Source organism: Lepidochelys kempii, chromosome 3, assembly GCF_965140285.1.
Source record: "Lepidochelys kempii isolate rLepKem1 chromosome 3, rLepKem1.hap1, whole genome shotgun sequence".
Taxonomy (NCBI): Eukaryota; Metazoa; Chordata; order Testudines; family Cheloniidae; genus Lepidochelys; species Lepidochelys kempii.
Window position 1 is genome coordinate 122,335,759 of NC_136382.1, and position 19,859 is coordinate 122,355,617.

The 19,859-nt window shown below is 44.5% G+C and overlaps 1 protein-coding gene across 3 annotated transcripts in view; it reads left to right on the plus strand.

Annotated features, from left to right (window-relative positions):
• Positions 1–208: 208 nt before the first annotated feature.
• The window catches only part of SLC22A3 (solute carrier family 22 member 3), a 50,718-nt gene continuing 31,067 nt past the window's right edge, over positions 209–19,859 (plus strand). The window contains exon 1 of one of the 3 annotated variants that reach the window (XM_073337842.2): positions 209–928. In XM_073337842.2, the coding sequence (XP_073193943.1) occupies positions 512–928 (417 nt within the window). In that variant the 5' untranslated portion in view covers positions 209–511. The remainder of the gene's footprint in view (positions 929–19,859) is intronic. The other 2 variants (XM_073337844.2, XM_073337843.2) reach the window with 2 other exon arrangements.

Here is a 19,859-nt window from a genome sequence, read left to right on the forward strand (position 1 = left end):
GCTGACAGCATCGCTCATTGCTACTTTTGCAGCAGCTTCCTCTCTGTTATGTTTTTATTTAACACACTGCATTTTTCTGGGATCCCTTTGTAAGGACAAGAGCTGTATGCCCCTGCCTGCAGAGCTGGTGTTTACTGCACGTCTGTCCCTAAAGAGTTAATTGTTTTTATTGCATAATCTGTTTAAGATTCTGGATAGATAGGAAACGCACGCCCCTTCTCTCCTATGGTATGTTTGCTCACTTTATATTGCTCTCCTACACTGCTGTGTGTAAGCCTCACACCACTTGACATACTGTAACGCTCTGGGTGGGTCTGTGGAACTTTGCTCTGTTCCAAAGCTGCTTATGCTACCGTGGTGTTGTGTGTGTGTGTGTGTGGGGAGAGGGAGAGGGAGCGAGACAGTCCACACAGCTACATCTACAGGAAGCACCAGCACTAGTTACAAAGTTTGAAAGCTGTTGACTCTGCCATCTCTTGGATCCCTCCGAGTTGAAAACCTACTGCACACAATGCCGTCTTTTGATGAGGTTTTAAAAGAAGCTGGGGAATTTGGAAGGTACCAAAAGAGGGTCTTTTTCCTCCTTTGCCAGACAGGCATAACTTTTTCGTTTCTATTTGTGGGAGTGGTCTTTCTTGGGCACGCACCAGAGCACTATTGGTGCAGGATCCCTGGTGCAGCTGAATTAAGTGAGAGATGTGGATGGACCCTTGAAGAGGAACAAAATTATACTGTGCCAGCTCCGAACCTGGTGAACAGGTTTTCCAGTGGCCAGTGTGAGAGGTTTGACATAGAGTGGAATAACACCTCTGTGAGCTGTGCCAACCCACTGTCCCACTTTACTAATCGCAGCCTGGGCAACGTGGCGCTTACTCCATGCCAGGATGGCTGGGTATATAAACAATCCCACTCAACGATCATCAGTGAGGTAAGGGAAATCAACATTTTCCAATCAGTGTTTTCATTGTCAGAGCAGGATTGTAAAATAAAAATTGATTGCTAGAGCAATACATATGTAGTATAGATGTTTTTAATGGGACAAGAATAAAGTTTTCATCAGTTTCTCTGACAGTTACAAATGAATCAGGATATTGAGTATTATCAAGCAGCAATGCCAGCCTTTTAGGAATGGGTGAGCTAATCTGAAAGATCCCTAGTATTGACTCTCTGAAGCAGATGAACTCAAATGGGGATACTGCTTTCTTGCTGTTGTAATGCTTGACTAAAATAAACAAAGAGTAATGTCATTGCAACTGAGGCATTAGAGTGGTCATTTAAGGGCAGGTCCTTGGCTGGTATAAATCAATTTTGTTCAATTGACTGCTGCTGATTTATGCCAGCTCGTGATCTGGCCAGTTATATAGACATTATATAATTTATTTTAGTAAACATCTAGACTTACTAGTAATAAATAATTAGTGTCTAACCACTTCTGTGTGTCCCTAACCTTGATAAGAAAATAGAATTACATTGGTTGTCATTAAAAAGTCATATTTTGCCAACAGTTACCACTCTCTGGTATCCGAAATACCAGAGTTATTTCCTGAGGAATGGATAACTGCAGTTGCTCTGTTACTCCATTTGTGGTAAGTGTTGGCAAATACAGTTATTCTCTATTGGGCTGCGAAAGGACAACCAATAAGTTGTGCTAGGAGATCTTGATTATAGACATGTAGTCGGTGCAATGCAATGTGACTCTAATCCATAGACTCAGCACTAGAGATGCATGGGTGTGTGTAAATAACTGTGATAACTGTAGTGCTCAGAAACACCATAACCAAAACACATTTAAATAAATTAGGTATGTAATCTTCATGTAGTGTTGCATACTGTATCAAAACCACCGTATGATTTGATGACTGTGCCCATGGTCCTGCTATCTTCCCATTATTATTTATTTTTATGTCATGATCAGGTCCTGGTCAGTCAATCCTAGTGGTCAGAGCAGAAGTCAGGGCAAGTCGGGTACCAGGAGGTCAGATCCAGGATAGACCAGAGGGCAAACTGAGAGTCAAGTGTCAGGAGGCAGGCCAAGTCAGATACCAGGAGGTCAGAGTGCTAGATAGGCCAGAGGACAAAAGCAAGAGTCTGGCGTCAGAAGGCAGACCAACTCAGGTACTGCAAGGTCAGAGTACGCAACAGGTCAGAGGGAAAACCAAGAGTTAGGAGGCAGGCAGGATCAGAAGCTGGAGTTGAGGATCTCTCACAAGCAGGGTCTGGAGCAGAGACAGGCAGGCAGTCTATGTTGTTGCTCAGACAGCTCCCTTTCATGGGTTCCTGGTTTATATACTGGTATCAGCCAATCAGGGGGCTTTCTGAAGCTGCCACGCCAGTCCTGGTGGTTGGTATTTCCTGCTGATCCCAGTCTCACAGGGTCCTCCCATGGGAGCCCAGCCTAAGGCTCCCATGGTAATGTGGAGGCATCAGCAGCCCTAAACCCCCACAGTTCCAGCCCTGCAGGTTCTCACATTGTGATCAGGACCCCCTTGTGCTAGGTGCTGTACAAAGAGACAGTCCCTAACCCAAAGAGTTTATAGTCTCATCTGCCTTCCCTCAGCCAGTCCTGTCATCAGTTGTTCTATTTTGTCTCTTCTTAGATTATGACATCTTCAGGGAAGGAAACTTTCCTTATACACATTCCATAAAGTGCCTAGAACAGGGATGGGCCAACTTTTTGGCCTGAGGGCCACATTGGGGTATGGAAATTGTATGGTGGGCCATGAATACTCATGAAATTGGGCGTAGAGGTGAGGGAGGGGGTGCGGGCTCCGACTGGGGATGCGGACTCTGGGGTGGGGCCAGAAATGAGGAGTTCAGGGTGCAGGAGGAGGCTCTGGGTCAGGGTGCGGGGAGGTGAGGGCTCTGGGGTGGGGCTGGGGATGAGGGGTTTGGGGTGCAGGAGGGGGCTCCAGGCTGGTACCAAGGGGTTCAGAGGGCAGGAAGGGAATCAGGGATGGGGCAGGCTGTTGTGGCATGGGAGGGGTGAGGGCTTTGGCTGGGGGTGCAGGCTCTGGGGTGGGGCCAGGGATGAGGGGTTTGGAGTACAAGAGGGGGCTCTTGGATGGGACCATTGGGTTTAAGGGTGCAGGCTCCGGGTGGCACTTAGCGCAAGCAGCTCCTGGAAGCATGTCCCCTCTCTGGCTTCAAGGCGCCACCTGGTGGCTCTGGATGCTTCCCCGTCTGCAGGCGCCACCCCTGCATCTCCCATTGGCCAGGAACTGCATCCAATGAGAGCTGCAGGGGTGGCGCCTGCAGATGGACAGCCCGCAGAGCCACTTGGCCACACCTCTGCATACTAAGTAGGAGCTAGAAGGGGGTCATGCCAGTGGCTTCCTGGGAGCTGCGCGGAGCGGGGCAAGCCTCCAACCCCACTCCCTGGCAGGGCTGAGGGCCGGATTAAATGGTCTGAAGGGCTGGATGTGGCCTGCGGGCCATAGTTTGCCCACCCCTGGCCTAGAACATTGTATGCCCTGAATAAATGTTAAATAAGAGCAACTGAGTGGCCTGAAGATTGGTAAATGGATTCAGAGCATCCATCATAGAATCATAGCTGGTTTGGGTTAGAAATAACTGAAACTCAGAATAAGCTGATGAGTGCAAGCTGTCTGAAATGTGTCGGTAGATAAGAATCCACGCCTCAAAAAACATTAATCACAGTCTTCACTGAGCAGATTCGTTTGCCATCTCAGCAATGGATTGAATGGGCAAGGAAAATTAAATATGTTCAGATTCCTAGGAGTGGCTATTCCAGGTGAGGATTGAACCTCACTGGCAGGGGAAACTTGCACTGCTGCCTATGTCATGCTTGTCCTGGAGATGTACAAAGAATTTCCACCTCCAGGGGCTTTCAGTCCAGAATCTTTCATGAAGTATCGTTTAACTGACATTATTTTTAAGATGAAAATTAGGAGTGTGTGTGTTGGGTGTGGTTACTTTTTTGTCCATGTTTTTTCAGCTGTTGACCCTGATGACTGCTGAAAGTGGGTGAGCAAAACAGAAATGTAAAGCTTCACTCAGAGTCCATTTACAGCAGCAGTAGGTAAAAGATTATTCTGTATCTGATGCAACCAGTATGATTTTGCGTCAGCAGCAAGAAAAAAACCTCCCTGCTCACTAGCTGATGCATGGAGAAAATGAAACTTGTGGGTCGTCAGAGCAAGGAGTGGGAGCTGAAGTTCAAAGTTCTGTTGGCAAACATCTTCAGCCTGTACCACATTCACCTGTGTGTTCAGCAGCACTCATGTAATTGAAAAGCGGGGCTACAGGGAAAAGGAAGGTGACCAAGGAAATGGTGAATGGGAACCTTATGGAAATGCTCCAGGTGCATGTGAACAAGCTGCTGAAAACCAGCCAAATTAGAAGTGTGGTTTTGATTTTCACCACCGTTGCCTGCCAAATCCCCTACCAAAAATAAGAAGAAGAAGGGGGTTGGATAGCCCACATAAGGTCAGGGGAGGGAAGGCCAGTGGACAAGAGTGCTCTTACTGACTAATGAGGAAATTTTCAAAGGCATGAAGGCTGTTAGGCATCCAACTCCCATTGGATGTGACTGGAAGTTGGGCACCTAATTGTCCTTTATGCCTTTGAAAATCTACCCCCTAAACCTCTGAATATTATTCTGTAAAATAACAGGCTCACATACAAAGCCTAAAGACAAGGACATAAGAATAGTAATAGGCTAGAGTGGCTAGAGTGCTACCATATTCTTCTTTCCCAGATGACCATATGGTATACCAAGTAGCAGCATTCACAGGGCTCTTTTCAGACTCCAAAGGCCTGATCCAAAGAGTTCTGGGATCAGTGGAAAGACTCCAATTGACTTCACTGGGCTGTGGATCAGGGCCCAAAAGTCCAGTCCCTGTAGCTTGGGTCTGGCTCCAACATACCCAATTATCGGCTTTACTCACTTACTAAGCAGTGACATAGCAGGCAATTCACAACATAAATATGTTAAATATAACACACTTAGGGCTTATATATAAAATATATAAATATATATTTATATAATGTGTTAAATATAACACATTAGGATTTCCATAAAATTTAGATGAGAAGCCAAGTTAGACATAGTACTGTCCTATCTAATTTGACCATTGAAACAGCTACCCCTTTTCTAATGTGCCTGCTCTTTTTAAACCCTTCATTTTTATATAGATGAACTGTTGTTTTTGTACTGTGTTTAAACATGTGTTATTTCATATCTGATTAAGTTTACCGAGAACACGACCAGGGAGACTAAATCAAAAGGATGATTTAACGTAGTAATCTGAAAAGCAGATGTTAGTGGGAAGGAGAAACTTGAAAAGCAGCAATGCTGAAAGAAACTTGCAGGGGGCTATACTAGACAGCAAATTAGGCACAAGTTTGCAATGTGATACAGTAGCTAAAAGACAATGCAAACATGGGCTGCTATGCAAAGATGTCATGCCACAGAACAGAAGTGTAACAGTTTCACTCTATCCAGTTCTTATGCAATCACACCTGAAATGCTGCATTCAGTTTTGAGCACCTCATTACCAGAGAGAGAAAAATGATCAGAGGACAGGAGGGATTAATTATTAAATTAATGAAATACGCTGGGTGAGTTTCTCATCTTTGTTCTGATCCCTTCACACTGCTCCGGTGGTGCAAAAGGGTCTGGATCTCTCTGTGGGGAACACTTGAATGTGGTGTCACTTTCTATTATTTTATGTCTAGTTCATTTGTTAAACTGTTTCGAAATAGTTCCACAGGCAGCTGCAGTTACAGAAACCACGAAGTAAAAGTAATTGTTCGGTTTGATGGGAACTCCGGAGCTGGCGTATGAGCAGCACCTGAAGTGCCTAATGCCCATTCCATGGTAGCTGGATTAATTTATTTACACCTAGGGTAGGTGGCTGGAAGTGGGTCCTTTCACAATGAGGTGTTTTGAGGAGGAGGAGGAGAACAGAATCCACTATAATGTCCATTATGGACAACAGTTGGCAACTCTATTTATCTTCTTCAGGCCTTCATGATAGGTGAAATAGCAAAACCTAAGATTCATTTATAAAACATTCTTTGTATCTTATGGAGGTACAACAGCAAGTCCTCTTTCTCCTTGCCACTGCAAATTGAAATTTTGCACATTGTACCAGGATGGGTCATGATCCTACAGCTTTGGGTCATGCTTTTCCTTGCAGGCACCTAAAATCAGAGAGAGTTGCCTTACAAAAGGCAAACAGGTTAACTCTCAGTACATAATGCAGCTAGAGCCCTTTAGCTCCCTGATCCTGAGGTGGAATAAAGCTAGACAGAGTAGTAATCAGAATAATTTTAAGATGCAGATTGCAGCAAATGCACTGAAATCAGTTTTGACTTTATTTGTAAAACCTCACAGTAATTCCACAAACGTAATTAAGTTTCCCTGTTTAAGAGAACACACAATGCTCAATGAAATTAAGTATTTGGGAAATACCCCAAAAATAAAATCAAATATTGTTTCCACTTATTTTTATTGAGCTTTTGTTACTCCTCATGAACCCGGAGAAAGAAACTAGTTGTGTCAGCAGCAGGTTTGGAATCAAATGGATTGTCAGATTTTGCTGGGAAAGGGAGCCATAGAGGAGGTACTGATCTTGGCCAAAATTCATCCCCCATTAATGCCAGATGATGTCAGCATAAATAATGCGGGGGTCCAGACTGCATTTTCTTAGGAATGGGAGTGGAGTCTCTAAAAGCCACTTCCGCAAATGAGTGGCGCAGGCTGAAAAGAGGATGTGGCTAGGGTGCGAGAGGGTGCACTGATTCAGCAGCTCCGTATGGTAGACCAGCAATCGGAAAGAAAAAAAAAAAAAGCTGAGCCTAGATAATTTCCACTAGCTGCTGATAAAATGTTGCACAGGGTGGGTAATTTTATCCAAATGTTTTTGGCAGTGATGACGAAGGCGACCAAATGTCCCGATTTTATAGGGACAGTCCCGATATTTGGGGCTTTTTCTTATATAGGCTCCTATTACACCCCAACCCCTGTCCCAATTTTTCACACTTGCTCTCTGGTCAGCCTAATGATGACGCCTAGTGGCATGTTAATGGATTACAAACAAATCTACAGATTCAGATGTCAGCGGAGACAGTAATCAATGGATTCATCAACTGCTAAAAGCAAAGCTGGTGTGTTCCAGACTTAATAGCAGCCTTTACTGGCACACATTTAGCATAATGAACTGATTCCAGTGTGGCCGGTCAGCAACACTTCTCTGTGATGAAAGTTATGTAATTTTGAGATTTGGTAACAATTCATTGCCCACGTGTGAGGTCTGAGAAGGATAAATCATCACCAGAACACATTATTCTACTACAGTTGTTGCAAATAAATCATCATGCTCTTTTACTTGGCAGCTGTCTCAAAAAACCCAAACAAAACTGTATTTTCAAAGGGATCTGTAACCAGTTCAGTAATGTTTACCTTACCACTTTTACAGCATCTTAAAGCAGCGAATAACATGACAGTCAAAGCTGGAGTGGAGAGAAAACAGCTGTTCCTTTTTCTATACTACTCCAGAAGAATTCATTCTACAGTATGGAAAAGCCCCAAAGCCTACACTTACCTTGATTAGTATGTCTGGGTTCATACAAGAAATCAGGGCTACTCTTTCATATTTCCTATATCAGGTAGGGTTTGAGGGGTAGTGAGAGGGTGTCGGGAGTGGACAGCGGGACTGACTACTTACTCAGTAAGGTTTCCCCCATATACAAATGATTGTGCTTCAGGTAGGGCAGATCTTCACAGCCCCATTTATTTCAGTGAAGTTGCACTAATTTACACTGGCTGAGAAGCTGGAACACTGATTTCAAATGTTTGAACTTTTTCTATGCTTGCACAGGGTTGGGATGAGTTTACAAATCTCTCCTTTATTTTGCCAGTCTGGAGGCAGCAGTGGTAATAAGAAAGGAAAATGTTTAAAAAAAATGGAGGTGGCCAATTTCACATTAGAAGGCTTGGTATCATTCTGGGTGGTCCAGCCAGCAGATCTACAAGTGATGCAAGCTGGACCTTGAAGGCATGTAGGAAAATTCAGGCAAAAAACCCAAAATCAAAACCAAACAAACCCCACTACTCAGGTTCTTGTGACACAGCAACTTATGAGTGAAGGGAAGTCTGACCCTCCATTTTTCTTTGGCATTATTAAGTGCCACTGGTGTGCTGACCTCTGAACAAGGTAGAGAAGAAAATCTGCCCCAAAGAGGTCTCTTAGCACATTTTGTTTCCTGATAAAACCAAGAAAAAGGGCTGTTTGCCCCCCTTGAGCTGAATCAGCTTGAAGTTTGATTTCAGTGACGTGCTGGTGAAAAATGCTTTGGAGAATGAGAGAATCTATATACCCCCAAAGCAAGTACAGACTGGGTAGCAGCAGTCTGAGCTGCCCCAGATTGCCCTAGCAATGTACTTCCAGCCTCCCCTGGAGCACCATCTGCAGGACTGAGAGGATAAACTGGTCTTCTATTAATACTGCCAAGGAGGATGCCAGTTTTGCTGGTGGTTGTTTCAAATGGACACTTGTTCAGCCAGAACTGAGCTGAGACCTTCGATTCATTGTAGACAGGCATAGAAAAACACCTAGTATTGGTCAATTAATGAAACGATAGTTGTAAATCAAATATTTACTTATCTCACCTGTCTGTTGTGACCCTTAGTTGTGACAGACTGTACAGTGCTTTCAGAACCTCAGGCCAAAGGTGCTATCCTTCCAAGTCCTCTGATGAATTATTATCAGGTAAGACAATGCAGGGTTGAGTCTGGTAAGGCAGGGAAAGGCTGTGCTGAAGGACTAAGGTATGAGCTTTCCAGCATCCCGCTCAGCACCAGAACAGAAGACTGTCCTTAGTTGTATCGCAGAGATGGGAGGCCTCATCCAAAGCTTACTGAAGTCATGGAAAGACTTTGTCGACTTCAGTGGCCTTTGGCTCAGGTCCCAAATTACTTGCACCTCTCTACGGAAAAGTGAGATGCTGCTGAATACCTGCAACTCCCATTGTCTTCAGTCCTTGAATTACACAGAAAAACATTGTTGAGTACTTGCTATCCCCTAACTGAATCTGAGTGTCAGTCCAAAATAAAAAATATCTGCCCTCTGACAGACATACTGTGAGGGGAGACACTGTAATAACCATTTTGTTTTCCAGGTATTAGTCATGAGCTTGACCTTCTCAATGCTCATTTCAGACCCATCCTCCTCCTTTGTTTAAAGGTTATTTCAGATGTGAAATCCCTAGGCATATTGGGGATTCTCTCCCCTCTCCCTAGGGAGATGGACAGATAGTTTAATATCCTTTTCCTGGATAAGCAAAATAGGCAAAGTAAACTAAAATGGTCCCAAATGGTAGCACCATTATTTGGTAGTGAGAGCATTTAGCACCTTCCAGGCATCTGGCTCCTCACCAGGGGATACTTTCATCCCCTAAAAAAAAAAAAAAAGGAGTACTTGTGGCACCTTAGAAACTAACAAATTTATTTGAGCATAAGCTTTCGTGAGCTATAGCTCACTTCATCGGATGCATGCAGTGGAAAATACAGTGGGGAGATTTTATATACACAGAGAACATGAAACAATGGGTGTTACCATACACACTGTAATGAGAGGTTTCAGAGTAACAGCCGTGTTAGTCTGTATTCGCAAAAAGAAAAGGAGTACTTGTGGCACCTTAGAGACTAACCAATTTATTAGAGCATAAGCTTTCGTGAGCTACAGCTCACTTCCTCAGATGCATATCGTGGAAACTGCAGCAGGCTTTATATATACACAGAGAATATGAAACAATACCTATTCCCACCCCACTGTCCTGCTGGTAATAGCTTATCTAAAGTGATCATCAGGTGGGCCATTTCCAGCACAAATCCAGGTTTTCTCACCCTCCACCCCCCCACACAAATTCACTCTCCTGCTGGTGATAGCCCATCCAAAGTGACAACTCTTTACACAATGTGCATGACAATCAAGTTGGGCTATTTCCTGCACAAATCCAGGTTTTCTCACATCCCCCCCACCCCCATACACACACAAACTCACTCTCCTGCTGGTAATAGCTCATCCAAACTGACCACTCTTCAAGTTAAAATCCAAGTTAAACCAGAACATCTGGGGGGAGAGGGGGGTAGGAAAAAACAAGAGGAAACAGGCTACCTTGCATAATGACTTAGCCACTCCAAGTCTCTATTTAAGCCTAAATTAATAGTATCCAATTTGCAAATGAATTCCAATTCAGCAGTTTCTCGCTGGAGTCTGGATTTGAAGTTTTTTTGTTTTAAGATAGCGACCTTCATGTCTGTGATCGCGTGACCAGAGAGATTGAAGTGTTCTCCAACTGGTTTATGAATGTTATAATTCTTGACATCTGATTTGTGTCCATTTATTCTTTTACGTAGAGACTGTCCAGTTTGACCAATGTACATGGCAGAGGGGCATTGCTGGCACATGATGGCATATATCACATTGGTGGATGTGCAGGTGAACGAGCCTCTGATAGTGTGGCTGATGTTATTAGGCCCTGTGATGGTGTCCCCTGAATAGATATGTGGGCACAATTGGCAACGGGCTTTGTTGCAAGGATAAGTTCCTGGGTTAGTGGTTCTGTTGTGTGGTATGTGGTTGTTGGTGAGTATTTGCTTCAGGTTGCGGGGCTGTCTGTAGGCAAGGACTGGCCTGTCTCCCAAGATTTGTGAGAGTGTTGGGTCATCCTTTAGGATAGGTTGTAGATCCTTAATAATGCGTTGGAGGGGTTTTAGTTGGGGGCTGAAGGTGACGGCTAGTGGCGTTCTGTTATTTTCTTTGTTAGGCCTGTCCTGTAGTAGGTAACTTCTGGGAACTCTTCTGGCTCTATCAATCTGTTTCTTTACTTCTGCAGGTGGGTATTGTAGTTGTAAGAAAGCTTGACAGAGATCTTGTAGGTGTTTGTCTCTGTCTGAGGGGTTGGAGCAAATGCGGTTGTATCGCAGAGCTTGGCTGTAGACGATGGATCGTGTGGTGTGGTCAGGGTGAAAGCTGGAGGCATGCAGGTAGGAATAGCGGTCAGTAGGTTTCCGGTATAGGGTGGTGTTTATGTGACCATTGTTTATTAGCACTGTAGTGTCCAGGAAGTGGATCTCTTGTGTGGACTGGACCAGGCTGAGGTTGGTGGTGGGATGGAAATTGTTGAAATCATGGTGGAATTCCTCAAGGGCTTCTTTTCCATGGGTCCAGATGATGAAGATGTCATCAATATAGCGCAAGTAGAGTAGGGGCTTTAGGGGACGAGAGCTGAGGAAGCGTTGTTCTAAATCAGCCATAAAAATGTTGGCATACTGTGGGGCCATGCGGGTACCCATAGCAGTGCCGCTGATCTTAAAACAAAAAAACTTCAAATCCAGACTCCAGCGAGAAACTGCTGAATTGGAATTCATTTGCAAATTGGATACTATTAATTTAGGCTTAAATAGAGACTTGGAGTGGCTAAGTCATTATGCAAGGTAGCCTGTTTCCTCTTGTTTTTTCCTCCCCCCCTCCCCCCCCAGATGTTCTGGTTTAACTTGGATTTTAACTTGAAGAGTGGTCAGTTTGGATGAGCTATTACCAGCAGGAGAGTGAGTTTGTGTGTGTATGGGGGTGGGGGGGATGTGAGAAAACCTGGATTTGTGCAGGAAATAGCCCAACTTGATTGTCATGCACATTGTGTAAAGAGTTGTCACTTTGGATGGGCTATCACCAGCAGGAGAGTGAATTTGTGTGGGGGGGTGGAGGGTGAGAAAACCTGGATTTGTGCTGGAAATGGCCCACCTGATGATCACTTTAGATAAGCTATTACCAGCAGGACAGTGGGGTGGGAATAGGTATTGTTTCATATTCTCTGTGTATATATAAAGCCTGCTGCAGTTTCCACGATATGCATCTGAGGAAGTGAGCTGTAGCTCACGAAAGCTCATGCTCAAATAAATTGGTTAGTCTCTAAGGTGCCACAAGTACTCCTTTTCTTTTTGCGAATACAGACTAACACGGCTGTTACTCTGAAACCTGTCATTATGCAAGGCACTGCATTTAGCCGTATGGAGTGGAAATCTATCAACTGCATGAAAAAACTTGTACAGATACAGACAGACATCATCTTCCTTTCCAAATGCAAACAGATGGACATCGTACCAAAAGGACTGAAGGTAAAAAATCCATTACAATCTACATACCACACAGACTATGCTGACAGCTTGTGCCACACGCTCTCAAAGAAACTGCGGAACCACCTGATCAACATCCTCTACAGCAAACAGGGAAAGATTAAGAATGAGCTCTCAAAAATGGATACTCTCATAAAAAACCAACCTTCCACACAAGCTTCCTCGTGGCTGGATTTTACTAAAACTAGACAAGCCATTTTCAACGCACACTTAGCTTCTCTACAAAAGAAAAAGGACACTAAACTTTCTAAACTACTACATGCTACAAGGGGCCACAGCAATGGTTCCCTCAACCCACCTAGCAATATTGTTAACCTATCCAACTATACTCTCAGCCCAGCAGAAGCAGCTGTTCTATCTCGGGGCCTCTCCTTCTGCCCCTCCACCCCCACGAACATGATACAGTTCTGTGGTGACCTAGAATCCTATTTTCGACGTCTCCGACTCAAGGAATATTTCCAAAATACCTCTGAACAGCATACTAATCCACAGAGGTCTCCCAACCAACACTACAGAAAGAGGGATTCTAGGTGGACTCCTCCTGAAGGTCGAAACAGCAGACTGGACTTCTACATAGAGTGCTTCCGCCGACGTGCACGGGCTGAAATTGTGGAAAAGCAGCATCACTTGCCCCATAACCTCAGCCATGCGGAACGCAATGCCATCCACAGCCTCAGAAACAACTCTGACATCATAATCAAAAAGGCTGACAAAGGAGGTGCTGTTGTCATCATGAATAGGTCGGAATATGAACAAGAGGCTGCTCGGCAGCTCTCCAACACGAGTTTCTACAAGCCATTACCCTCTGATCCCACTGAGAGTTACCAAAAGCAACTACAGCATTTGCTCAAGAAACTTCCTGAAAAAGCACAAGATCAAATCCGCACAGACACACCCCTGGAACCCCGACCTGGGATATTCTATCTACTACCCAAGATCCATAAACCTGGAAATCCTGGGCGCCCCATCATCTCAGGCATTGGCACCCTGACAGCAGGATTGTCTGGCTATGTAGACTCCCTCCTCAGGCCCTACGCTACCAGCACTCCCAGCTACCTTCGAGACACCACTGACTTCCTGAGGAAACTTCAATCCATCAGTGATCTTCCTGATAACACCATCCTGGCCACTATGGATGTAGAAGCCCTCTACACCAACATTCCACACAAAGATGGACTACAAGCCGTCAAGAACACTATCCCCGATAATGTCACGGCTAACTTGGTGGCTGAACTTTGTGACTTTGTCCTTACCCATAACTACTTCACATTTGGGGACAATGTATACCTTCAGATCAGCGGCACTGCTATGGGTACCCGCATGGCCCCACAGTATGCCAACATTTTTATGGCTGATTTAGAACAACGCTTCCTCAGCTCTCGTCCCCTAAAGCCCCTACTCTACTTGCGCTATATTGATGACATCTTCATCATCTGGACCCATGGAAAAGAAGCCCTTGAGGAATTCCACCATGATTTCAACAATTTCCATCCCACCACCAACCTCAGCCTGGTCCAGTCCACACAAGAGATCCACTTCCTGGACACTACAGTGCTAATAAACAATGGTCACATAAACACCACCCTATACCGGAAACCTACTGACCGCTATTCCTACCTGCATGCCTCCAGCTTTCACCCTGACCACACCACACGATCCATCGTCTACAGCCAAGCTCTGCGATACAACCGCATTTGCTCCAACCCCTCAGACAGAGACAAACACCTACAAGATCTCTGTCAAGCTTTCTTACAACTACAATACCCACCTGCAGAAGTAAAGAAACAGATTGATAGAGCCAGAAGAGTTCCCAGAAGTTACCTACTACAGGACAGGCCTAACAAAGAAAATAACAGAACGCCACTAGCCGTCACCTTCAGCCCCCAACTAAAACCCCTCCAACGCATTATTAAGGATCTACAACCTATCCTAAAGGATGACCCAACACTCTCACAAATCTTGGGAGACAGGCCAGTTTGATTTCAGTGACATGCTGGTGAAAAATGCTTTGGAGAATGAGAGAATCTATACACCCCCAAAGCAAGTACAGACTGGGTAGCAGCTTCAGTATTTGAGTATTTGCTTCAGGTTGGGGGGCTGTCTGTAGGTCGTCCTTCAGGATAGGTTGTAGATCCTTGATGATGGGCTGGAGAGGTTTTAGTTGGGGGCTGTAGAGGCTTGTTCACCTGCACATCTACCAATGTGATATATGCCATCATGTGCCAGCAGTGCCCCTCTGCCATGTACATTGGCCAAACTGGACAGTCTCTACGTAAAAGAATAAATGGACACAAATCAGACGTCAGGAATTTAACATTCAAAAACCAGTCAGAGAACACTTCAATCTCTCTGGTCACTCGATTACAGACCTAAAAGTTGCAATTCTTCAACAAAAAAAACTTCAAAAACAGACTCCAATGAGAGACTGCTGAATTGGAAATAATTTGCAAACTGGACACCATTACATTAGGCTTGAATAAAGACTGGGAGAGGATGTGTCATTACACAAAGTAAAACTATTTCCCCATGTTTATTCCTCCCCCCCATACACACACTGTTCCTCACACATTCTTGTCAACGGTTGGAAATGGCCCACCTTGATTATCACTGCAAAAGGTTTTTTTTTTCTCTCCTGCTGGTAATAGCTCACCTTACCTGATCACTCTCATTACAGTGTGTATGGTAACACCCATTGTTTCATGTTCTCTGTGTATATAAATCTCCCCACTGTATTTTCCACTGCATGCATCCGATGAAGTGAGCTGTAGCTCACGAAAGCTTATGCTCAAATAAATTTGTTAGGCTCTAAAGTGCTGTCAAGGTTCCTTCCCCACTCTGAACTCTAGGGTACAGATGTGGGGACTTGCATGAAAACCTCCTAAGCTTACTTTTACCAGCTTAGGTTAAAACTTCCCCAAGGTACAAATTAATTTTACCCTTTGGCCTTGGATTTCCACTGTCACCACCAAACTTTATCTGGGTTTACTGGGAAACGTAGTTTGGACACATCTTTCCCCCCAAAATCCTCCCAACCCTTGCACCCCACTTCCTGGGGAAGGTTTGGTAAAAATCCTCACCAATTTGCATAGGTGACCACAGAGCCAAACCCTTGGATCTTAGAACAATGAAAAAGCATTCAGTTTTCTAACAAGAAGACTTTTAATAGAAGTAAAGGAATCACTCTGTAAAATCAGGATGGTAGATACCTTACAGGGTAATTAGATTCAAAACATAGAGAATCCCTCTAGGCAAAATCTTAAGTTACAAAAAAGACACACAGACAGGAATAGTCATTCTATTCAGCACAGCTCTTTTCTCAGCCATTTAAAGAAATCATAATCTAACACATACCTAGCTAGATTACTTACTAAAAGTTCTAAGACTCCATTCCTGTTCTGTCCCCGGCAAAAGCAGCATACAGACAGACACAGACCCTTTGTTTTTCTCCCTCCTCCCAACTTTTGAAAGTATCTTGTCTCCTCATTGGTCATTTTGGTCAGGTGCCAGTGAGGTTACCTTTAGCTTCTTAACCTTTTACAGGTGAGAGGATTTTTCCTCTGGCCAGGAGGGATTTTAAAGGGGTTTACCCTTCCCTTTATATTTATGACAAGTGCCACAAGTACTCCTTTTCTTTTTGCGGATACAGACTAACACAGCTGCTATTCTGAAACCTTTCATCCCCTACAATCTGGCAGCTCCAAAGGAGTTGGTGGAGGAACTAATGACATCAGCTTTCCCCTCTTCCATTCCTTTATTTATAACACAGTGCAGCTGAGAGTCGTGGCACTGTCCTGAAGTAAGTGGTTTCTCCTCTCCTAAGCTCCTATCTCGACTGCTTGCAGTGACTGGTGTCTGCACATGTCACTGGCGGTGAGAGCAGAGGAGTTCAGATTGGTACTGGTTATGAATTCATCTACCAGGCCCTTTCCAGCCATCGTATTAAATTGAGGAAGAATACAGTTCAAGCATATAGTGTGGTAATGTGCATTTTGTTATGTACTGTACGGAAACTGTGTTAGCAAATGAAGTGTGTAGCCCACAGACAAGTTGTCAATGCAGCCCTCAGTGTTGTAAAATGTGGACATCCCAGCCTTAAGCAGGGCATTACTGCTGTGTGTACAAGTGCAGTTGTGGATTTTCTGACACACACATCAATGGAGGAGCTGACCCTGAAATTAAAACGACCTACTTAACTAACTTCCTCCAGGCATTAGGTCTTCCATTTGAATTAAACTCAGAATAGAGAGGCAAAGTTCTGGTCTGGGCCTGAACTTTTCCAAATTTTGGGGAGAAAGAGAGCATAGTGGCTGAGAGATAGAAAGGCAAATCCTCAAAATTAGATGTGAATCTAGATCCAAACTTGCCCAATGTTTGTGAGATGTTCAGACTTGAGGTTTTTGGTTTAGACCAGTTCTAGTGTGACCTCTCAGAACTTTTTTATAGTTTATTTTCAGCAGACGCACTATACAGCTCTGCTTTCACAGGATTGCCAAGTTGGAAAGGTTAATAAGAAACAATGAAAGATGAAGCAAGACAGAAGAGGCCCAGGCAGAGAGGGCTCTGGATTTTTGGATTCTCTACATTACTGACCCTGGACACCAAGCAGAAGATTGAGAGGGAGGCTTGTGACCCCTCCATTCTGAAGCCTTGTATTTTCTTTTCCCCATGCACAAAGAGCAAAGCTTTCCTTTCAATACATGTGAGCCCAATTTGTGAACAGTTATTCACACAAATAATCTTAGTGACTTTCTTGGGACTACACATGTAAGTAACTGCTCACCAGTGTGAGAAATGGATTCAGTCTGGACCTTAGCTCTTTATAGCTACAGAACAGATACATCCTGGTACACTCCTGCACATTTCTGCATGGGATCACAGCTAGGACTGAGAGGGTGGTTTGGGCTCCATTCATAGAATCATAGAAGTGTAGGACTGGAAGAGACCTCAGTAGGTCATCTAGTCCAGTCCCCTGCACTCAAGGCAGAACTAAGTAATAACTAGACCAGTGGTTCCCAAACTTTCCGCCACTTGTGCAGAGAAAGCCCTTGGCAGGCCGGGCCGGTTTGTTTACCTGCCGCGTCCACAGGTTAGGCCAATCGCGGCTCCCACTGGCTGCGGTTCACTGCTCCAGGCCAACGGGAGCTGCTGGAAGTATGTCCCTTGGCCTGTGCCGCTTCCCGCAGCTCCCATTGGCCTGGAGCAGCGAACCGCGGCCAATGGGAGCTGCGATCGGCCAAACCTGCGGACGCGGCAGGTAAACAAACCGGCCCGGCCCGCCAGGGGCTTTCTCTGCACAAGCGGCGGAACAAGGTTGGGAACCACTGAACTGGACCTTTCCTGACAGGTTTTTGTCTAACCTGTTCTTAAAAACCTCCTATGACAAAGATACCACAATCTCCCCTACGCAATTTATTCCAGTGCTTAACTAACCTGACAGTTAGAAAGTTTTTCCTAATGTCCAACCTAAACCTCCCTTGCTGCAATTTAAGCCCATTACTTCTTGTCCTGTCCTCAGAGGTTAAGGAGAACAATTTTTCACCCTCCTCCTTGTAACACCTTTTATGTACTTGAGAACTGTTATCATGTCCCCCCTCAGTCGTCTCTTCTCCAGACTAAACAAACCTAATTTTTTCAATCTTTCCTCATCGGTCATGTTTTCTAGACATTTACTTTTCACTTTTACATTACCTTAACCCTTTATATTCACATTAAATCCATGCCTTTTTGCTGAGGCTGCCAACTAGGGTGCTAGTTGCTAGTGAATTTTCTGAAATGGGGTTGATTCTCTTTTAAGGACTAGACTGAAATCACCAATTCTTTTCATCCAGGCCACCAAACGGCTTTCAGATGGTGGTAACTTTCGGACACCACCAGGAGTGAAAATAACTTAAAAATCTCACCAGTGTGGGGCCTTGGGTGGAAGGGGCTGGGCTTGGGGTCAGTGTCCCCCTGCCAGCCCTTCCGTGCTGCCAGGCCCGCGCCACCCTGGTCTCCAGCTGCTTCTGCGAAGCAGCAGGTGGGCACCCGGGGTCCTTTTAAATCACCAGGCCCCAGGGCAGCTGCCCCTTTTGCCCTCCCCCATAGCTGCCCTCGGAGGGGGCAAAAGAGGCAGCGACGTTAACAGCTTTAACATCGGCTGTGTCCTGGCCGGTACCAGCAGCCACTTGCTATGCCATACTGGGCCGTACCAGCACACTTTACACCTCTGGATACTACCAAACCAAGCCAAGGGTGGTCTGGGAGTGACGAGCTGTAGAACTCAAACAATCCTTTGCACTATATACACTTCTGTGTTAAAGGTTAACTCTGTTAATGAAAAGGATGAAGAAGAGCTCTGGGGAAGCTCAAAAGCTTGTCTCTCTCACTAGCCGAAATTGGTCCCAGTGGTGCTGGAACAATCTGTATAGTGGGGCTGCTGAGAGCCATTAGACCAAACTGCAAATCCTGTATGTAATGGAAACCACTTCCAGCCAGGGATGCGGCACCCTCAGGTTCCATACTTCCAGCACCTATGGTTGGTTCAATATAAGATATTTCCTCATGCACCGAGTTTTTCTTATATTCTGGGACTAACGCGGCTGTAACAACACTGTTTATATAAAGAGCATTTAAGTGGACCCTGAACAGACAAAAAATAACAACAAAAAATGAAGCCAAGAATTCTTAGCTACATCAAGAATATTTAAATATATAGACCTGAGCAAAACGTAGGATTTATTTATAAGGTATCAGTTAATTTACTTAAGCATTTTACACTATAAATCCTTTTGAAAGTACTCCCAGTGCCTAACTGTTATCCATCGTCTCTTGTTTCATGGAAAATGCAAGTGATTTAAAGTATTTGACTGATATTTTAAGGCAACAATTTATTTCAACTGTCAGCTGCTCAATGTGAAATGTACGTTGAGGTACAAGGGCATTGTAAAGGAAGCATATTTTCCCTTGTCTCTTTGATGCACTCTCTTCCCCCGGCCCTTCATGTCAGATTGTTCGCTTTCTCTCTGTTTATCTTAAATGTGGATTAATTTATTTCAAAAATAAATATATACTTTTAAAAGGATCAAGCATAGTAACTTTCCAAGGCAAGGAGCCCAGCTATCTCTACGGACCAATCCTTCAAGCCGTTCCATGAAGGAAATCCATGGAGCTCCATGCAGGCGTGCAGGGGTCCACTAGCACAGAACAGCTTGCAGTACCGGGGCCCATGTTTGCAAAGCATCTAGCATCTAGCTTTGTTCCTGACTGGGGCCTCTCTGAGTATTATCAGAATATTAATAACAATGGATGGGATTTTTCCAAAGCACCTAAGGGACTGTTGACTTTCACTGCCACTTATGATCCTAAGTTACTTATGATGTGCTTTTGGAAAACCCACACAATGTCTTTAATACCAAAAGGCACCACAAGACAATGGCCTCCACACCACTAAAGCATGGGACTGACAGGGTGTCTTTGGAGCTTAGGTGTGTGGAGGCTCTGCAATGAGACAAATTTTGCCCTAGCAGAATAGGCTTGAAAAGTAAGGCTCACATGTTCAATGAGATCTCTACATCTTCACTCATAATTCGGTCCATGCCAATAATGCATGAGTCAAAACAGGATACTTAGACATCTATGGGCTCAAATTTATAGGCTATGGACCTGGTTCTCATCTCAACTATGCAGGTTTTGTGCCAGTGTAATTCCATTGACTTCA